Below are 16,639 nucleotides of genomic sequence, written 5' to 3' on the forward strand. Positions count from 1 at the left end.
AACAGGTTACGCTGTTCTGACTAAAGCCATCTCCTCAGCCGCTGTTAGTGGTTGTGGTAGACCTCCACAGTTTTTTTTGCGCCTATTTGCTGTAAACTCATTTGCAGTTTGCCTGGCTGGGCCTTCAGCTTCCTTTCCCACAGTTTGTATTGATCAGAGAAGCCTTGCTTGTCCTTGTTAAATGAATTAGGTCCTGCAGATGTTGGTGTCTCCCTGTTCTTCATCCTCATCTTTGCTTCTGGAGACTAGCACTTTTATTTTGACATTCAGCCGGATGTTATGGCTGAAGTCGTTGCGCACGCACGTCCACGCTCTGCTGTGGCCACACACGTGAAGTTGGAGAAGAAGAAGCTGGTGGCGTCATGTCCAAAACGAGTATGTGTTGATTAAGTTGTGACTAAACGTGTCCGCTCTGTAATGAACTGTGTGTGAGTGTAAACTCACTTTGTCGTTTGTCGTGTTTCACAGAACAGAAACGAGCCAAACGTCTCGGCCTCCTGGGGAAGGTGAGCTGTGTGCTAATGTGCTAATGTGTCTGATGCTAACTGGGCTGCAGCTACCAGGCTACTTCTCGGTGTCAGGACAACACAAACACAAACCCCTGAGCTCCATGTTACTGAACACACACACACACACACACACACACACACACACACACACACACGCACACGCACACACACTCGCACACTGTCTATGTCATGACTCTTAAAGTATATCCGTGTGTCGTGGCCCTGAAGTGCGCATCACAACGACAAAAACACACAACAGCACACTTCAAATCAAATATTTTTTGGGAAGATGTAGCCTTGTGTTTTGCTGTTGTGTTTCTGTTTTGTTGTTGTGTGTCATGATTTGTTATGGGTTTGTGTTGTTGTTGTTGTGTGTCATGACTTGTTGTTATGTGTCATGATTTGTTATGGGTTTGTGTTGTTTGTCATGATTTGTTATGGGCTTGTGTTGTTGTTGTGTGTCATAATTTGTTGTTGTGGTTTTGTTTTGTCATTGTGTTTCTTGAGTTGCTGTTGTGTGTTTTGTTGCTAGTGTTGTGGGGTTGATTTCCCATTTGTTACGATTTGCCCTTCAAGGCCAGATTATCTGTGGCACTGATACAGGTACATCTCTCTGACAGTTCAGTACCTACACGGTAGTCACCATAATCTCCTTATACATTTGACTTTCAGTGACTATCAGTGCGTGGCACTAGAAAACTTAAAACAACTGCACAGTATCTCATGTAAAGAAGTTACAGCCTGCATCATTGGGACAGATGCCAATACTGATTTTTGGGCCTAACAAGATTCCAATATTCATACATAATGGCCGATATTATATATATTCAGTTGTCTGTGAGTGTGTTGGGTATATTGAAATGGGAAAAGCACAGGATTACTTGCCAGCAATGTATTTCACTACCAGAACGTGAAGTCACCTCCTGGCTCCACACCACTGTCTGCTGTAAGGTGCTGTAAACATCGTGTTGTACCCAGTGCAGTCAAGAGCTCACTCTGCTGGACAAGCTATGTGATGGCACCACCTCTAACCCAGAATGGCATTCAGTAGATTCAAGATTCAATACTTTGTCATTTGCACAACAACTACATTCAGCAGTCGCCGGCAATAAAATGCTTGGGTTCACAGGCTCCCTTCTAGCCATGCTCAAAGTATTACACAAGCAAAAAATAAATAATAGTATATATACTCAAACTAAACCAAACTAAAATCAGTTCTGAAGAGGTGGGTTTTGAGCAATTTTTTGTATTGTCAGTTAATCAGCTTCCCAACTTGCAACTTGCTCTGTGATGATTTTTTTTAATCAACAAAAATATAATGGATTATTTACAGTATACTGTATCTGGGCTCTTTTTGTATACAGGCCAATGATGGACAAAAGGGTGTAGCTCCAGATAAGACCAAGGCTAAAGAGCAGTCGTCTTCGCAGCGCGTCACCAACCACAGAAAACCAGAAGAAATCCGAAAGCAACGGGTAAAATCTTCAAGCGTCATGTGTGTACTTATATTTGAGGTGACATTGTTGGTGTTTTCTTGAAGTAAACCAATCTTTGAATCGATCCTCCCTAATTAGCTCCAAGAACTCCAAGAAAAGCAGAAAGTCTCCAGAGAACGAGAGCTGATGAAGAGGAGGAATTTGCAAAGCTTTCAGAATGACATCCTACTGCGACAGAGAGATTTTGAGCAGAGGGTTAGTGTCAGCCTGTTTGGTGCAAATGGACACCAATGAAAATCGCTGCATATAATGCAATTTGCTGCTGGAGTGATTTGTGTTTTCTATTTTGTGTTCACAGGAGACGGAGATGCAGAGTTTGGAGAAGCATGTTAATTTTGAGAATGAGAATTCAAGAAAGGCATATTACAGAGAATTTAAAAAGGTATGCAGCTATTCAATGCATGATGCCACTGGTCCATATCTGATGAATAATATTGTGGTTTTACAAACGTATACATGGAATTGTGTGTTTTCTTTTGTAAGGTTGTCGAGGCTGCAGATGTGATTTTGGAGGTTTTGGATGCACGTGACCCTCTTGGCTGCAGGTGTCCTCAGGTGGAACAGGCGGTCATTCAAAGTGGAACAAACAAGAAAATTGTTTTAGTCCTTAATAAAATTGGTAAGTTACAGAGTTCATCATCTAAATTTCTATACAATTAATTCGACAACATGCTAGCAGTGTTTCCCATTAATTATCTACACTGTTGCGGCCTGCCATATGGTAATTTGTTGTAACAGTTTCGTAATTAATAAAAAAAGAATGTTTTACACTTAGTAACATCTTAAAATCAGAGGTTGCTAACTTGGTCAGGCAGCGCTATTTGCAGCGCCATTAGCCGCATGCTCGCTTGCGCTGTCACACAACTGAAAGCTACTGTGCTCGCACTGGGGTCTATGATTTTACCGTCCACGCAGACAATCAGACCAGATACATTCAGCTGCAGTTGTGGCATACAATGCAGCTCTTTCTCACATATGTTTCACTCTTTAGTTTGTGTACCTGTCACTCTGAATGTGTTGTGCAAGTGTATTGTGACCTTTGTGCGTGTGCATATGCACCCCCATTACTGCCATAGATCAAATTAATTCTTTGGAAAACGCTCATCCTAGTCGTCATATTTATTTTGTCAATTATTTGATGCTTGACTTCAAAGTATTTTCTGTAACTGCAGATCTGGTGTCAAAGGAAATAGTGGAGAAGTGGATAAAGTACCTTCGCAACGAGTTTCCAACTGTGGCTTTCAAAGCATCTACTCAGCAACAAAACAAGAACTTGGTATGGAATACAATTTTTATGTTTGGACAGGCCAAAAATACTCAACCTCATCCCAAATTCTTAAAGTAATGGAATAAGATGATTTCACACACAGACTAAACAATTATTTTCCTCCTGACATGGACAGAAACGCAGTAATATTTCAGTGACACAAGCCACAACAGAGCTCCTCAGTACCAGTGCTTGTATTGGTGCAGACAGCTTAATGAAGCTACTGGGAAACTACTGCCGCAACCTGGACATAAAGACAGCCATCACTGTAGGAGTTGTTGGTAAGCAACACATCCAGCAATACACTTGCTTTTTTCTTGTTAAAGACGTAAAGGGCTCCAATGTGAAATCATTATCTGTTTAATCTTTTTTGTAGGTTTTCCTAATGTGGGAAAGAGTAGTTTGATCAACAGTCTGAAACGGTCACGAGCTTGTAGTGTCGGGGCCACTCCAGGTGTCACCAAGTAAGTCAACAACAAGATGTCCATCCTGCTCCCCTGCAAAACCCAGCAGGCCTCCTCCCTGTTTTACTGATGGTTCTGATGATTTTAGGTGCCTTCAGGAGGTTCATCTGGACAAACACATAAAGCTTCTGGATTGCCCTGGCATCGTCATGGCAATTTCAACGACTGATGCAGCAATGATTCTTCGTAACTGTGTGAAAATCGAACAGCTCGTGGATCCCCTTCCACCTGTTGAAGCCATCCTGCGACGCTGCAACAAAGCACAGGTGTGTCATTTAGTTACAACCATTATGAACGTTGCTTGACTGTGTGATTTTCACGCTGCAGTGTTACGGTATTTCTGTTGGATGCACAGATCATAGAGCACTACCGAGTTCCAGACTTTCACACAGCCCTGGAGTTCTTGGCATTGCTTGCCCGACGACAAGGCAAACTAAGGAAGGGAGGACTGCCCGATACTGATAAAGCAGCAAAGAGTGTTTTAATGGACTGGACAGGGTGGGTTCAAAATCAGGATTGTGCAAGCTTTCAGAAGACTTGATACATTTTTCATATCAAATTGCAAATGTCCACCTGTTGTGTTATCTAGGGGAAGGATCAGCTACTTCACACATCCTCCAGAGACGCACACCCTCCCCACACACGTCAGCGCTGAGATTGTTACGGAGATGGGTAAAGCTTTTGACTTGGATGAGCTGGAAAAAGGAAATCAGGAGGTTATTGCTGGTAAGAGAAAGTGTCTGTTTGATCAAGTCACCAGAAAAGCCCAAAATAAAATTCTTTATTATCCATAGTGGTGTACAAGTATCCTGCTTATTCTGGATAATCTGCAGACATCACCATTCTATTTTGATTGGAATTGATTTCTTTGTTAGAAAGTAGTTTTAGGAAAAACTGTTCAGAATCTTAGTTTGTTATCTCAAGCTCACAGAACATTAAGATGAAATAATATTCATGCTTGGATATAAGAACATTTTTGTGAACTGACCATTAAACATAGTTTTTCATTGTTAATTTCGAGATTGTTAAAGAATTGTTAGAATCTTTTTAGTTTAACACACAAATCTGTCACTAGTGTTTTGAACTTGAAATGAGAAGATAGGAAGTTGGGAGGGTTCCTGATATCACCTCAATCAGTCCAGACTATATGGTTTGTATTTTTAAAGAAGCAGCAGTGGCTCAAAAGTTGGATTTTATTTTGTTGTGTTTCAGAGTCCTCTTGTCCTGACATTCAGATGGGATTCTGCATGGAAACCACTGGGATGACACAGGGTGGCCAGGGGGAACCTCCTTCTGATCTGGAAATGGAAAGAGTTTCCATAGAGGAGCCAGAATTTAAGGAGGAAGCAGAAACTATGGAGGATGACCAGGACCCAGAGGTGAGAAATAAAGCTGCCTTGACATCTTCAGTGTTTACTGAATGTGCGTAATGTAATTTAATCTATGTTATGCCCTTAACTCTTGTTAATCTTGTTGTTCAAAAAAAGTTTGGACCTATGACGGTGGAGATAAAATCTCAGAAGTTGAGGACTGACGCATCTGCAAATGAGGCTGTAGCCAGAGCTCCGAACCTGAAGGACATCTTGTTTGTAGATCCTCTTCATCAGGGCCAGGCTCTCCTGGCTGCCGGCAAGAAGAGGAAAAAGCAGCAGAAAAGAGCTGGTTTGTACAAATATCAGAGTCAGTCACATTCTTTTATTATTGACTACGTTTACATAGACACAAATATTGAGTGTTCTGACCTTAGTGTCATATATTCGTCTTAATGGCATTATAAGGTCCCATTGGCGTTTTCGCGGCCTTTTGCAGCATCAATAAACAGCAGTTACCAACTACTTGATGACACAGGCTCTGGGTGTAAACAAGACGAAATATGAATTAATAAAAAGGAGGTAAAGCATTTGCAAATGGTCTATGTTAGCATTGTGAATCAAACTTTTTCAGGTGAGTGTTTTAAAACAGGCAGAATAACATTCGGCGTAACGGCCTGAGTCGTAATCAAACTATGCTCTGTAGCATGTAATCAGGAAAATTAATGGGATATTTTATTTGTTATTCTTGTAAATACCATAATTGAAATATGTCTTCTGAATAAGGTTATAGTTGGACTATTACTGTCCATGTAAACGTAGTCACGTGTGATTTATTTTCAGTCAGTTTATTATCATATTGTGTCATTTAGTTCACTCAGTTCTAATGCAAGTTTAAAAATACCTAAAAGATCTTTCAAGACTTGGTACACACACACACACACACACTGGCAGCTTCTGTTAGCTGTGATGCAGTTTTTTCTATGCAAATAATACTGATCCGTTTTTCTTTTCCTCTCCTTTATAGACAAAATTGCTACAAAACTCTCAGACACCTTGACATCTGCAATGGACTTCTCATTTGATTAAAACATTGATTGAAATAAAAGGTTAAAAGAGTGTACATTGTGTTTTGTCTTTATTTTCATTTCAAATCATATTCATATTCAGCCACTGGTCCTGAAAGTGCCAGTGTGTATGATTTAGGTGAAAGGGATCTATTGGCAGACATTTAATATAAAATAATCCTAGTGATGTTTCATCTAAATTGAACAAATTGTTTTCTTTACCGTAGAATGGGCCCTTTTATATTTAAATACTTTATATATTTACATCGGGACTGGGTCCTCTCTACAGAGGCCGCCATGTTTTTTACAGTAGCCAAGACTGGATAAACTAAACCTTTTGAGTTTTTATGACAACCGAAGGCTGCCACAGGTTCTGTTTCATGTGTGGAAGGGGTATTCAGCTGCAACATGCAACTTCACCACTAGATGTCACTGAATTCTACACACTGAACCTTTAAAGTAATCCTGAAAGTTTTGATTGGTTTAGCTTTTGTACATAATCTGCACCTTCACTGCCCAGGATCCATCTCCACATGTATGTACCTCTTTTAAAACCTCTTTTACATGGGATCCGATCTGGTGTATTATTGTCACCGTTATTATGAAGTCTCAGTGCTGGTGCAGCAATGATGGAGGCCGCTGTGAAAGTGAAGTGAAGTCACAGCTGTCAGGTTCCGGGTAACGTGGATGACCTCAGCCCGTCGGCCCGAGGTAAACAAGGCTGGAGGAGCTGCGGCTAGCGACTGTTCAAGAGCCCGTATTCACCGACTGACAGACATGGAAAAGAGAGCGAAGGACTTCGGGGTTTCGTGGCTGTGATCACGTTAAACAAGTCTACCATCACAGTACGTGTGTTTGTCTTCATTCTCGAGTTACCTCGCTCGGTAGCATTAGCTTCAGGGGAGAACTAACGGCTGCTAGCCAGTTAGCTAAACTGCAACTTCCTATTTCGACTTCGCTGTGTCTGTGTCGTGAGGAGCTGTGGTTACTCCTCACGACACCAGTGTTCGACCTCCCTGTTGGAAGGTGACCGTGAAGCCACTGAAGAGCGTCTCTCGTGTCAACGGCAGCTTTAGTAGTGTTGTGTGCGCCATTAGCAGCACGGAGCTGTCAAGTGAACTGCGCTAACTCATGGCGCTAGATTAGAGCTAGCCAAAAATAGAGATTACGAAAACCGCTAAACGCTGAGCGCTGCCTATACGTGTTTTAAATGGCTCCCAATCCCATTAAAACGGTAAAATGACTAAGACGTGTGCGGGTCTGATGGCAGCGTGTTTGTCAGAAGAGACGAGGACCACTTTTAACACAACAGATCCACGGGAAGAAGCCATACTGAGAAAGACGCGCCATGTAAACACACACATGCACGACTTGTAACGACAGGAATCCATGTACATTTGTAATGAAAAGTCCCAGTGTACAGACTCTGGAATCTGTGTCCATGCAGCCACTACCGGACTGTGTCAAAAGCACTCTGTTATCCATGTGGTCAGATGGAGTGATATGGGTCTTTGCTGATAAACAGGGCCACTAAACGCAGACAATATGGATGCTGATGTGAGGTGTGTGTGGTAAGAGCTCGTGGTTAATATCCAGCCGATCTGTCAGAGGAAGAGATTTGGAACTGAAATTGGTAAAACTATATCAGGTCTCACATTAGATGAGAGGTTGTACAAAGTCATTGATTTAAAAATAATTAAAAAGATCAAGGCCTGAAGAAGATATACAGTTATGTTACTGTATGGGATTTAGTTTTGTCAATATGTTGTCTAGTGACATTATGTAGTGTCACTGCTGTCTATGTAAAAGAATTCCACCAACTTGGCTGTGAGGTCAGTCATTATTCTACCCTAAGATAGAAATTGAAACCAGAAAAAGAAAGTCTGGAATTCCCCACAGCAGTTTTACACAAGTCGTCTTACACAGAGCCAAGACAAATTATTCATAATAGAAAGCCATTGCCCCCCATTACCAGTTTTACCAGTTTACCAGGATAATGTCAAGGAGGGTGGATGACCTCATGTGCAGCTCAGTAACCATACCATCAAGCAGGAAGGCAGATCAGCTAATGAATACCAGGAAGAAGGGAGGGGCTGCTGGGATCAGATTTAATAAAGTAAAACTACAAACGGTGAAGTTCACTGGATGTCCACCTGTGTTCAGTTATGCTGCTCACCACTAATCCATCTGCATACTTCTGACAGTGAACTACAGTTGAGGTTTGAAGGGGACGGTCTTGACCCTGACATACAAGACGAATCTTGACCATTTTGATTGCCAGCCTATCGGAGTTTCCCCACAGGAGATGGTGTGGAAAACCATTTTAAAATGCAGGATGTTGAGACCGTCATGCTTTCAAATGCCTCGAATTCAGATAACAGCTGTAAGAAAGAAGCATTTGAGACAGTAATTCTGGAAGTGAGAACTTCCCCATAGCATCCCAGTTTCTACAGAAAATAATACAATGTATTTAACTGAAGCCTGATTCATATGTGATTGTGTAATATAAACGACACATAACTGTGAATTCAGGAACTGTATGAGTGTAATGTGAGATTTCTCAAATTATTCTGCAAGTAAATTGTCTCTGTCTTTTTCACTAAATATCAGATTTGTAATCACAGTTGTATGAGATGTTTAAAAATGTTTCGCTATAGAAGTTTATTTGTTATATTCTAAAACAAATGCAGTTGTTGAAACCAATGGTGGAAGGGACCTCTCTATAGGTCCCAATAACCTCAGCACTAGAATACTACAGTTGATTACTTTAATGATAGAGTACTGTAAAAATCTAAGTACATAACATGCTGTGAATTAGTTGTATTATAAACTGTATCTACAATTATTCTTTGTTCTGTTTTTTTTATCTCCAGCTCCATCCTTAGATCTGGATCTGTCTCCTCAGCCATGTCGTCACGTGTGTTGCTGCGGCAGCAGCTGATGCGAGAACAAGCCCAGGAGCAGGAGAGACGCGAGGCCCAGCACCAGGCCTCTGCCTCTCAGCTCCGGGCCTCCGACTCCACTCCAGCCATCTCTGTCACACTTCCCCCAAATGCTGCCCGTCCCCCTCCGGCCCAGGTGCCAGTGGAGGTGCTAAAGGTACGCATGTTTGTATGTTCATCACTTGTGTTCTTTATTTTGTAAAGTCTGATTATATCAGAACATCTGTCCCTGACAACTGTTCAAATGATCAGGTGCAGACCCATTTGGAGAACCCCACCAAGTACCACATCCAGCAGGCACAGAGGCAGCAGGTGAAGCAGTACCTCTCCACCACCCTGGGCAACAATGCAGTTACTCAGACCCTGGGGTTGTCCCCTGTGCCGCAGTCCAGCTCTGCTCCTGAAGTTGCCGCCACTGTGAGCAGTGTCCCCAACAGTCCCATGGCTCTGCTCAACATCGGATCCAACAAGGAGGAAGTAAGGAAAAATTCCTGTTAACAGTGATTTTAGTTCTTGTGTGTGGCTTTGACTTTCTGCCACGACAGATTACACAACCTTGTCAAAAGTTGCGTTTCTGCAAAATGACTGGGGTTTTTTTTTGTCTGCTGCTCACTTCTTGCTTAATTACTTTTCGTTTGTTTTGCAGTGATATGCCCAAAGGTCCCACTGTAATGATGCATGCCTTCTTTCATCATACCCTTGTTGACCTGTTGTCACAATAAGATGTTAAATACTGCACCCACTGTTTAACCATGCAGGTCCTCCTCCTGCACGCTTTCCTGCTTTTGAAATCAGGCCCCCTCAGAGCTGTTACATTGGTTTAAATGTGAAGTGTTGGTATTCAAGCTTCAATTAAGACTGTTTAAGGTTACAAAGTTCACTATACACATACATGCAATGTTGATTACTTTTACACATTTAACGCTGAGGGCTTTACTTCCTTTTGACAATCTGTATTTTCTCTCCACTGCTTTATCTAGATTGACGATGTGATCGACGACATCATTAGTCTTGAATCCAGTTTTAATGACGACATCATTACGTTGATTGACTCGGGTCTTCAGTTACCTAGCACGGTAAGCAGAACAATGTATTTGCTGAATACTTCCTCTTTTAAGTTCCCTTCTTCTGTAACTCTGCAATGACAGAATAGCACTGTGGATTTCACTGTGGATTTCAGGCGGCTCTGTCGCATTAACCTTTTAGAGCCAGAGTGTTTTTCTTCTGTGTGGAATTCTGAAGTCGTGGGAGCAAATATACACTTTTGGCACTCAGATACTATTCGTCACAGAAGTGCTGCCTGGGCGGGGTGAAGCCAGAGAACTCAAGAGGGGAGAACCAAGACTGTGAAGAAAGTGGATTGTGCTCATAAAAAAAGTGCATGGTATAGCTGCCAGGTTAACAGCAGATTTTTCTGATAAGAAAGGGCTTGCCAATTTTTTTTTGCTGTGAAACATAAAATGAGGATTATGGTGATGCTGTTGGAGGAAAAGAAAAAGAAGCAAATTGAGGTAAAAAGGTTACGTGACTTTTGACATAGCACCGGCTGTGGTTTTTTGGCTGTAATATGTAGGAATTTATTGTATTTTTTTAAGTTATCATTTTTAGTTTTAAATTGTAAATGTCTTTTCTTTATGCCTCGGTTGTACTTGTAATCACATAGTAGCATTTGTTTGACGCCACAAAAATCAGTTTTGATTCTGTATTGAGGAACTGGCAGCTGTGAACGATTAAACAGAAATAGGGAAGACATCCTTTTTTAACATATGTTTCTAGCTTTATGACAATAAGTGACCATTTAGAGCACATGTTTAAACGTGTATTTTCTTGAAGCTCCCAGGAAATCTTTTGGATGTGTACCATAGCCCTGGAATGGCAGCAACCACTCTTACAGTCAGCAACTCCTGCCCTGCTGATCTTCCAAAAATTAAAAGGGAAATAACAGGTTCGGTAGCTTACTTTCACAATCATACGTCTGTATTTTTTTGTGTGAACCGTTTGATTACATTTCATGGTGTGAAACACTGAATTTTGTCTTTTAGATGTAGATTCCAAAGCAATAATGAAAGAAAGGCAGAAGAAAGACAACCATAACCTCAGTAAGTCAAGCTTTACTCAACACAGTTCAGATCACTTGCTGTATCTATGCAACAACAGCCGGAAGTAATACAGTTAGATCAGGTGTGACATGTACTGCTGGAAAGTTAAAAACATTCTGATTATCTTTATGCTTTTTAGTTAAACTCCAGGATTATTCATCTCATCTCTTTCTTCGCTCATGTCCATGTTTTACCAAATATCAAAGTCTTGCTTGGTAACAACTGATTGTCTGAGGTAAAATTGTGTGTCATTGCTTTTTCTCTCTGTCGGCTCATTCTCGCTTATCTACAGTTGAGCGGAGGCGCAGATTCAACATCAACGACCGTATAAAGGAGCTGGGGCAGTTAATACCCAAGTCATCTGACCCGTAAGTTGTATTTGGTTTTTCAGGACACCTGTTTTCTTGATTTAAAATAGATGAAGTTGTAGTGTTTGAATTTCAGTTTTGATTCTCTACAACTGTTGTGTATTTATAAAAAGTAATCAAGTTTTATGTCCTGGTCTTTACTGATATGGCAATGACGACAGAGAGATGCGTTGGAATAAAGGCACCATTCTGAAAGCCTCTGTAGACTACATCAGGAAGTTGCAGAAGGAGCAGCAGAGAGCCAAGGACACTGAGATGCGACAGAAAAAGCTGGAGCAAGCAAACCACACTCTGATGTTACGCATCCAGGTCAGTATTTATTGGTCAGCTGTGTTGGTGTGTCGCATGTCCAAGAAATACAAAAGCTATGAATTTGCTTGACTAGGTTTGATAGATAATTTGGCTGGATTCCTTAAAGTTTTGATGTGTGGGCTTTTGAACTGAGATGCAAGGATGCACATGCACCCCACAAGCACAGCTGAAACACATTTTTGCATATTCCAGAGATGATATAGCAACTGTGTGGCGGGAAACTGCACTCCGTTGCAAAGACATGTTCTACCGAGTCATTATAGCTACAGTTAGCCTGCTTCTAAACCTGCCTCAGTGCAGACTTCATGTGCTGTGATCCTAAAATATCTTATCCGTTCATGATTTTAGGACATTTTTAATTAAATCTCATCTGTTTGTAGCTTTACCTGCAGGTCTAATGGTGTCAGATGATAATTAGAAGGTAAACACGGCGAGCACATTCTTCTGCCAAGGCTAACGCCCTATCTCGGCATGTTAGAGGGAGTGAAAAAAAAAGTCCTACATTCAACAGACAACCAAACGATCGCCAATGAAAACATAATGAAAGGGGCTGTATGAGAGTCATGTCTTGGCACATATGGACAGTTGCTGTGCCACTAAAGGAGGCATTAAAGAAAAGATGGTAGATGATTGAAACTATTTGTTCATTCATTAAAATGTTAAATTAAAAGTGAAGTACATTTCTATGTTTTAGTGGTAGGGCCTGAATAAGGTAAAGATTCAACTCTCATTGCTTTGTGCAGCTTTAATCAATCTTATTTGCAAACAAAGCTAAAATGTATATTTTTAATATAATGCATTTTGTCAGAAAAATTACTTTTAACATGCAAAAGGAAATTGCGTCTGAATTTATATGTGCTGCTGTTCCTTTCAGGAACTGGAAATGCAGGCAAGGCTCCACGGCCTCTCCAATTCCACCAGCATCTCCTCTGGTCTGGGCTCCGACCCCTCCCTGCTCCAGCAGCAGTCGATCCTACAGAGTGGCCAGTGTCTGCCTCCCAGTGCAGGAGGAGTGTCCTCTCAGAACCTCCTCAGTCTGGGGGCCATTGGACAGCCTCTGCCTGCCTCCTTCCTGTCCCCGCCCTCCTCGGACTCTCCTGCAGGAGTCACCTTGAACAGCCCCTTGGACATTGGCAGCCTAAGCTTCGCCGAGCTGGACGATCACTCGGCCTCAGCGCTCTACCCTGACGTGAGCTTGGGAGACATTCTTATGGACGACGGCTGCACCCTGTCTCCAGATAGGTTAGGGGACCCACTCTTCTCCCCTTTGTCACCAGGTGCCTCTAGATCCAGCAGGAGCAGCCTTGAAATGGACGAGGACTTGTGATGAGCCCTGTGTGGTGGTCAGAGACTTAGGGACAAGAATGTCAGGAAGTGCAGTCTATCGTTAAATAAACATGAGTCGGTTTATAGTACTATAGAATTGAATTTAGAAAATCCAGACTAGCTAACATACAGATCAAAAGTAACATCAACTTTGCAGCAGGAGAAAGTAACTTCTTGTTGAATTTTTTTCTTTACTATACAGACCGAATTCTTCTTCTTCGTGTTTGGAGCAGGTCAGATAATTGTTTCTAGATTTGTAAATGCAATCTTATGAAAACTGAATATTGTATATATAATAAGGCATGGATTTAGCATTAAGAAAGGATAGATTATTTTTTAAGATTTTCCTCTGAGATTGAACAGGGATTTAAAGTTTGTTTGAATTTATTACAGCACGTGCTCATTTATAGGGAAAAAAGCTGTGAGGTTTCTTTTTCATGACAATAATGGCATAACAAACTTATTATTAAGAGATGCCGACACACAATATATGTTTTTATTTTTGGTTTTTAACTGACTGGAATCAGGGTTTGTTAATAGCAGTCGCACACTCATCTATGTTGGGTTGTTTCACCAGCAGCTTCAGAAGGGATCTTTGTAAAATGGATTGGCACATGTGAAATATTTACGGCATATTGTATATAAGAATATTTTATTTTGAGCAATTTTATTGCACCTTATTGTATGGCAGTCTATGCATTTTATGAGAGCTTTTTGTCTGTTTGTATTCCTTTTACATACAGTGGACAACTGATGCCCAGGTCGCATGTATCTGTACTAAACCTTAAGAGCAGTGGAGAATCACTTGCTGCTGCAGCTAGTTAGCCAAAGCAGGACTTCTTCCAGAGTAGCTACGGATTACATTTCAGCGTTTTATTTTTTACATATATCCACTCAGTCAGTGGAAATGCAAGACAGTGCAGAACAATTGTATCTTTTACAATAGTACTGTAGTTCATTACATGTTTTTTGGATACCTGAATAATAGTTTGATGAGTAGTTTCTCCTGACTAATATCTGTGTTGTCAGTAATAGTTTGTCTCACTAAACCTCGATGATCACCGAATGATTTTAACTTGTTCGCATGTTCAACCAAGATTGTGGCTTTTTTTTTTTTAAAGATCAAAATTGATATATCTGTTATTTGATCACTGTAGTATGAATTCAGAGGCCGTTAACCTTTTAAACCAACCACTAGTCTCAGTGATGTAACAATAAGGTATAACTGTGTGTTGTGTCAAAACCTACAATGCAATTATTATTCTATAAAATTGCCACAAACTTAAGAAAGGCATTTATTTTGTCAGATGCTTTAAGAAAACTTTATGTTCAGTTATTCAACGTGTTTGAGAAAGTACCTGCATATATGTAGTTGTTGGTTTTGTTTTTTAACACTGATGTACTGTATTTTATTTCCAGCACAACCTCCAAGTTAATGACACAGTAAAATTTGTATGTATTCTTTGAGCTGTGGTAAAAAACCAGATCACATTAGGAATCATAATACTTTAGATCGTGGTACTGAGTGACATCGATTGGCGTTTAGAGGGGTTTTAAGGAATTGCTCTGTTACGCTAATTATGTCGTTCCCAGTCCCATAAAGTCAAGTATCTATTGTCAGCTATTTCAACTCATACTTAATCACTCTCCACAATATTAACCTGTCTTACCCTGACGTATGTTTGAGTGCTAACACGGACTGTTAACCATAAACGTAACATTTGTGTCTTGTCCCTACATGTTGGCTTTCAGATGATTTTAACAAATAAATGATTCCCATTGGTCCACGTCTGGATGTGGTCATTTCTTCTCGGACGTTGTCAGTGGTAGAGCATTTGAGAGATTTCCATCGCGAGGTCCAGGCACTCAGTTGCCTGAAGGCAGATGTCAGAGATTGGGCAGTCGCAGAGGAAACAGCGAACCCCCAGGCAGCTGCAGAGGTTGCAGTGGTGGGTGATGTCCAGGAGAGGCTGCAGGGTGGTGGGCCCGCAGCCACACAGATATGAGCACAGCGACCAGACACACTCGCTGCACCCTCTCACGGTGGCCAACAGACAGTCCAGTGGGTGGCAGAAGAGACACGCCAGGAGGATTGCAGCACAGAGGTCTCACATAGGACAGAGAGTGAGAAAGAAAAGAAAAGTTAGAGGAAGAAAAATCGTTCAAGAAGTGGCGAGATGCAACAGTTCACGGTCCTTACCCTCTTCGTCTGGCTCCGTGTGGACACTTGCGGTCTTCCGACTTTCTTGACTCCTCATCGATGTGAACGCCTGCTGCACCTCATATACAGAGCAGGCCTCCATGGAGGGTGGCAGCAGGGCACATAGAGGCTTTGGCTGCTCCTTCTCTACTAAGCTGGGGCTACAGATGGACACCGCCCTGGACAGTCCACCTTTTGGGTTATCATGCAAGTTTGATTCAACAGGGTTTTCTGAAGCAGAGACATAAACAAAATCCATGAATCATTAGAACATTTGCTTTGTTATAACCATGTGGTGGAAATAAATTATCCTAAGTATGAGTTCAGTTCAAAAGAAGCAAAAGCTCAATTTCCCTTTGTCACAACCAGATACCTGGGAGTGACCATAGGGAGTCATAGATCAATCTGCCTTAATATGTAGTTACAGTGGCTATTGTTAATACTCCATTTACAGCAGCACAAAGTGTCACTCTGTGAAGCTCATACCTCCACCAAAGGTTTCCTTATAAAACTACATTTACCTCTCTCTCTCTCTCGATATATATCTATCTATGGACATATCGGATTATGTACTTGTTGTTTTATTTGTATTGAAATCTGCTCTGAAAAACCAGTGACTTCAGGCAAAGCTTCTGTACAATAAGAACAAGGTAGATCAACAGTGTAACTGCCGTCCATCACTCACAGTATCTCTCACCTGCAGAGACGCTGTCAGCTTTAATGTGTGCCTGTAAATCTCTGGGTTTGGACTCGTGGAGCTGTAGCTTGTCAACACTCCCATCATCCACTTTTTCATTTACATCTGCACAATTCAGTTTGTCATCCATCATGGCATCATCTACTTCAGGACAACAGGAAGCACAATCACTCATATGACATGAATCGTTGATTCTTATGTTTTGAAGTTACTTTCAAACAGAAATAATTCTCTCATTAGTATTGTGATGTAAAAGTGAAATAACTTCATTATGCTGTGTACCACAGACCCAGAGTCAGATTTATAGCGGAGGTTTTGTTGCTGTTTGTGATGAGTGGACATTTTAGAAATTGCAAGGAAGTTAATCTATTATTGATCTCCATTTTGGAAACATTAACAATGATGAAACTTGGCACACAGTTATCCTGACAGTTATATGAGAATGTGAGATTGCTCTCATTAATTATTCATGTCTTGAAGCAATACTTACCTTACAGTGACAGATTTTTTTATGAGCACATAAAAGAGGGGGAACACAGGTAGTTCATCTATCGGAATTATTTAATTATATTTTAGTATTTA

General features: G+C 41.1%; 3 protein-coding genes across 4 annotated transcripts; 2 read left to right on the plus strand and 1 right to left on the minus strand.

Moving 5' to 3' along the window:
* The first annotated feature begins 261 nt into the window (after positions 1-261).
* gnl3l (guanine nucleotide binding protein-like 3 (nucleolar)-like) lies at positions 262-6,167 on the plus strand. Its single transcript, XM_034585981.1, has 15 exons — positions 262-375; positions 469-506; positions 1,874-1,984; positions 2,084-2,200; positions 2,304-2,387; positions 2,489-2,624; positions 3,178-3,281; positions 3,409-3,553; positions 3,649-3,736; positions 3,825-4,002; positions 4,092-4,234; positions 4,326-4,462; positions 4,949-5,115; positions 5,224-5,398; positions 6,074-6,167. The coding sequence occupies exons 1-15, from the start codon at positions 363-365 to the stop codon at positions 6,133-6,135; spliced, it is 1,698 nt and encodes a 565-aa protein (XP_034441872.1). The 5' UTR covers positions 262-362; the 3' UTR covers positions 6,136-6,167.
* Positions 6,168-6,702: 535 nt separating this feature from the next.
* tfe3b (transcription factor binding to IGHM enhancer 3b) lies at positions 6,703-14,945 on the plus strand. Of its 2 annotated transcripts, none has more exons than XM_034585639.1 (9): positions 6,703-6,958; positions 8,987-9,212; positions 9,308-9,532; positions 10,036-10,131; positions 10,889-11,000; positions 11,098-11,154; positions 11,447-11,522; positions 11,666-11,831; positions 12,709-14,945. In XM_034585639.1, the coding sequence occupies exons 2-9, from the start codon at positions 9,021-9,023 to the stop codon at positions 13,159-13,161; spliced, it is 1,377 nt and encodes a 458-aa protein (XP_034441530.1). In that variant the 5' UTR covers positions 6,703-6,958; positions 8,987-9,020; the 3' UTR covers positions 13,162-14,945. The 2 variants fall into 2 exon arrangements, with proteins under 2 accessions (XP_034441530.1, XP_034441531.1); XM_034585640.1 differs by having other exon boundaries at positions 11,684-11,831.
* On the minus strand, positions 14,941-16,088 carry si:dkey-245f22.3 (uncharacterized protein LOC492819 homolog). Its single transcript, XM_034585641.1, has 3 exons — positions 16,058-16,088; positions 15,361-15,591; positions 14,941-15,267 (listed from the first exon to the last, which is right to left on the minus strand). The coding sequence occupies exons 2-3, from the start codon at positions 15,461-15,463 to the stop codon at positions 14,981-14,983; spliced, it is 390 nt and encodes a 129-aa protein (XP_034441532.1). The 5' UTR covers positions 15,464-15,591; positions 16,058-16,088; the 3' UTR covers positions 14,941-14,980.
* Positions 16,089-16,639: the final 551 nt, after the last annotated feature.

The sequence above is a fragment of the Hippoglossus hippoglossus genome, chromosome 5 (genome assembly GCF_009819705.1).
Source record: "Hippoglossus hippoglossus isolate fHipHip1 chromosome 5, fHipHip1.pri, whole genome shotgun sequence".
Taxonomy (NCBI): Eukaryota; Metazoa; Chordata; class Actinopteri; order Pleuronectiformes; family Pleuronectidae; genus Hippoglossus; species Hippoglossus hippoglossus.

Excerpts from the sequence above, each read along its gene's own strand:
- gnl3l (XM_034585981.1), top strand. Across the intron at positions 2,388-2,488 it reads ATTACAGAGAATTTAAAAAG|GTTGTCGAGGCTGCAGATGT; the intron begins GTATGCAGCTAT and ends TTCTTTTGTAAG. Across the intron at positions 4,003-4,091 it reads GACGCTGCAACAAAGCACAG|ATCATAGAGCACTACCGAGT; the intron begins GTGTGTCATTTA and ends TTGGATGCACAG.
- tfe3b (XM_034585639.1), top strand. The coding sequence starts at position 9,021 with ATGTCGTCACGTGTGTTGCTGCGGCAGCAGCTGATGCGAGAACAAGCC. Across the intron at positions 9,533-10,035 it reads TCGGATCCAACAAGGAGGAA|ATTGACGATGTGATCGACGA; the intron begins GTAAGGAAAAAT and ends TGCTTTATCTAG. Across the intron at positions 11,155-11,446 it reads GAAAGACAACCATAACCTCA|TTGAGCGGAGGCGCAGATTC; the intron begins GTAAGTCAAGCT and ends GCTTATCTACAG.
- si:dkey-245f22.3 (XM_034585641.1), bottom strand. The coding sequence starts at position 15,463 with ATGGAGGCCTGCTCTGTATATGAGGTGCAGCAGGCGTTCACATCGATG. Across the intron at positions 15,268-15,360 it reads CACGGAGCCAGACGAAGAGG|ACCTCTGTGCTGCAATCCTC; the intron begins GTAAGGACCGTG and ends GTCCTATGTGAG.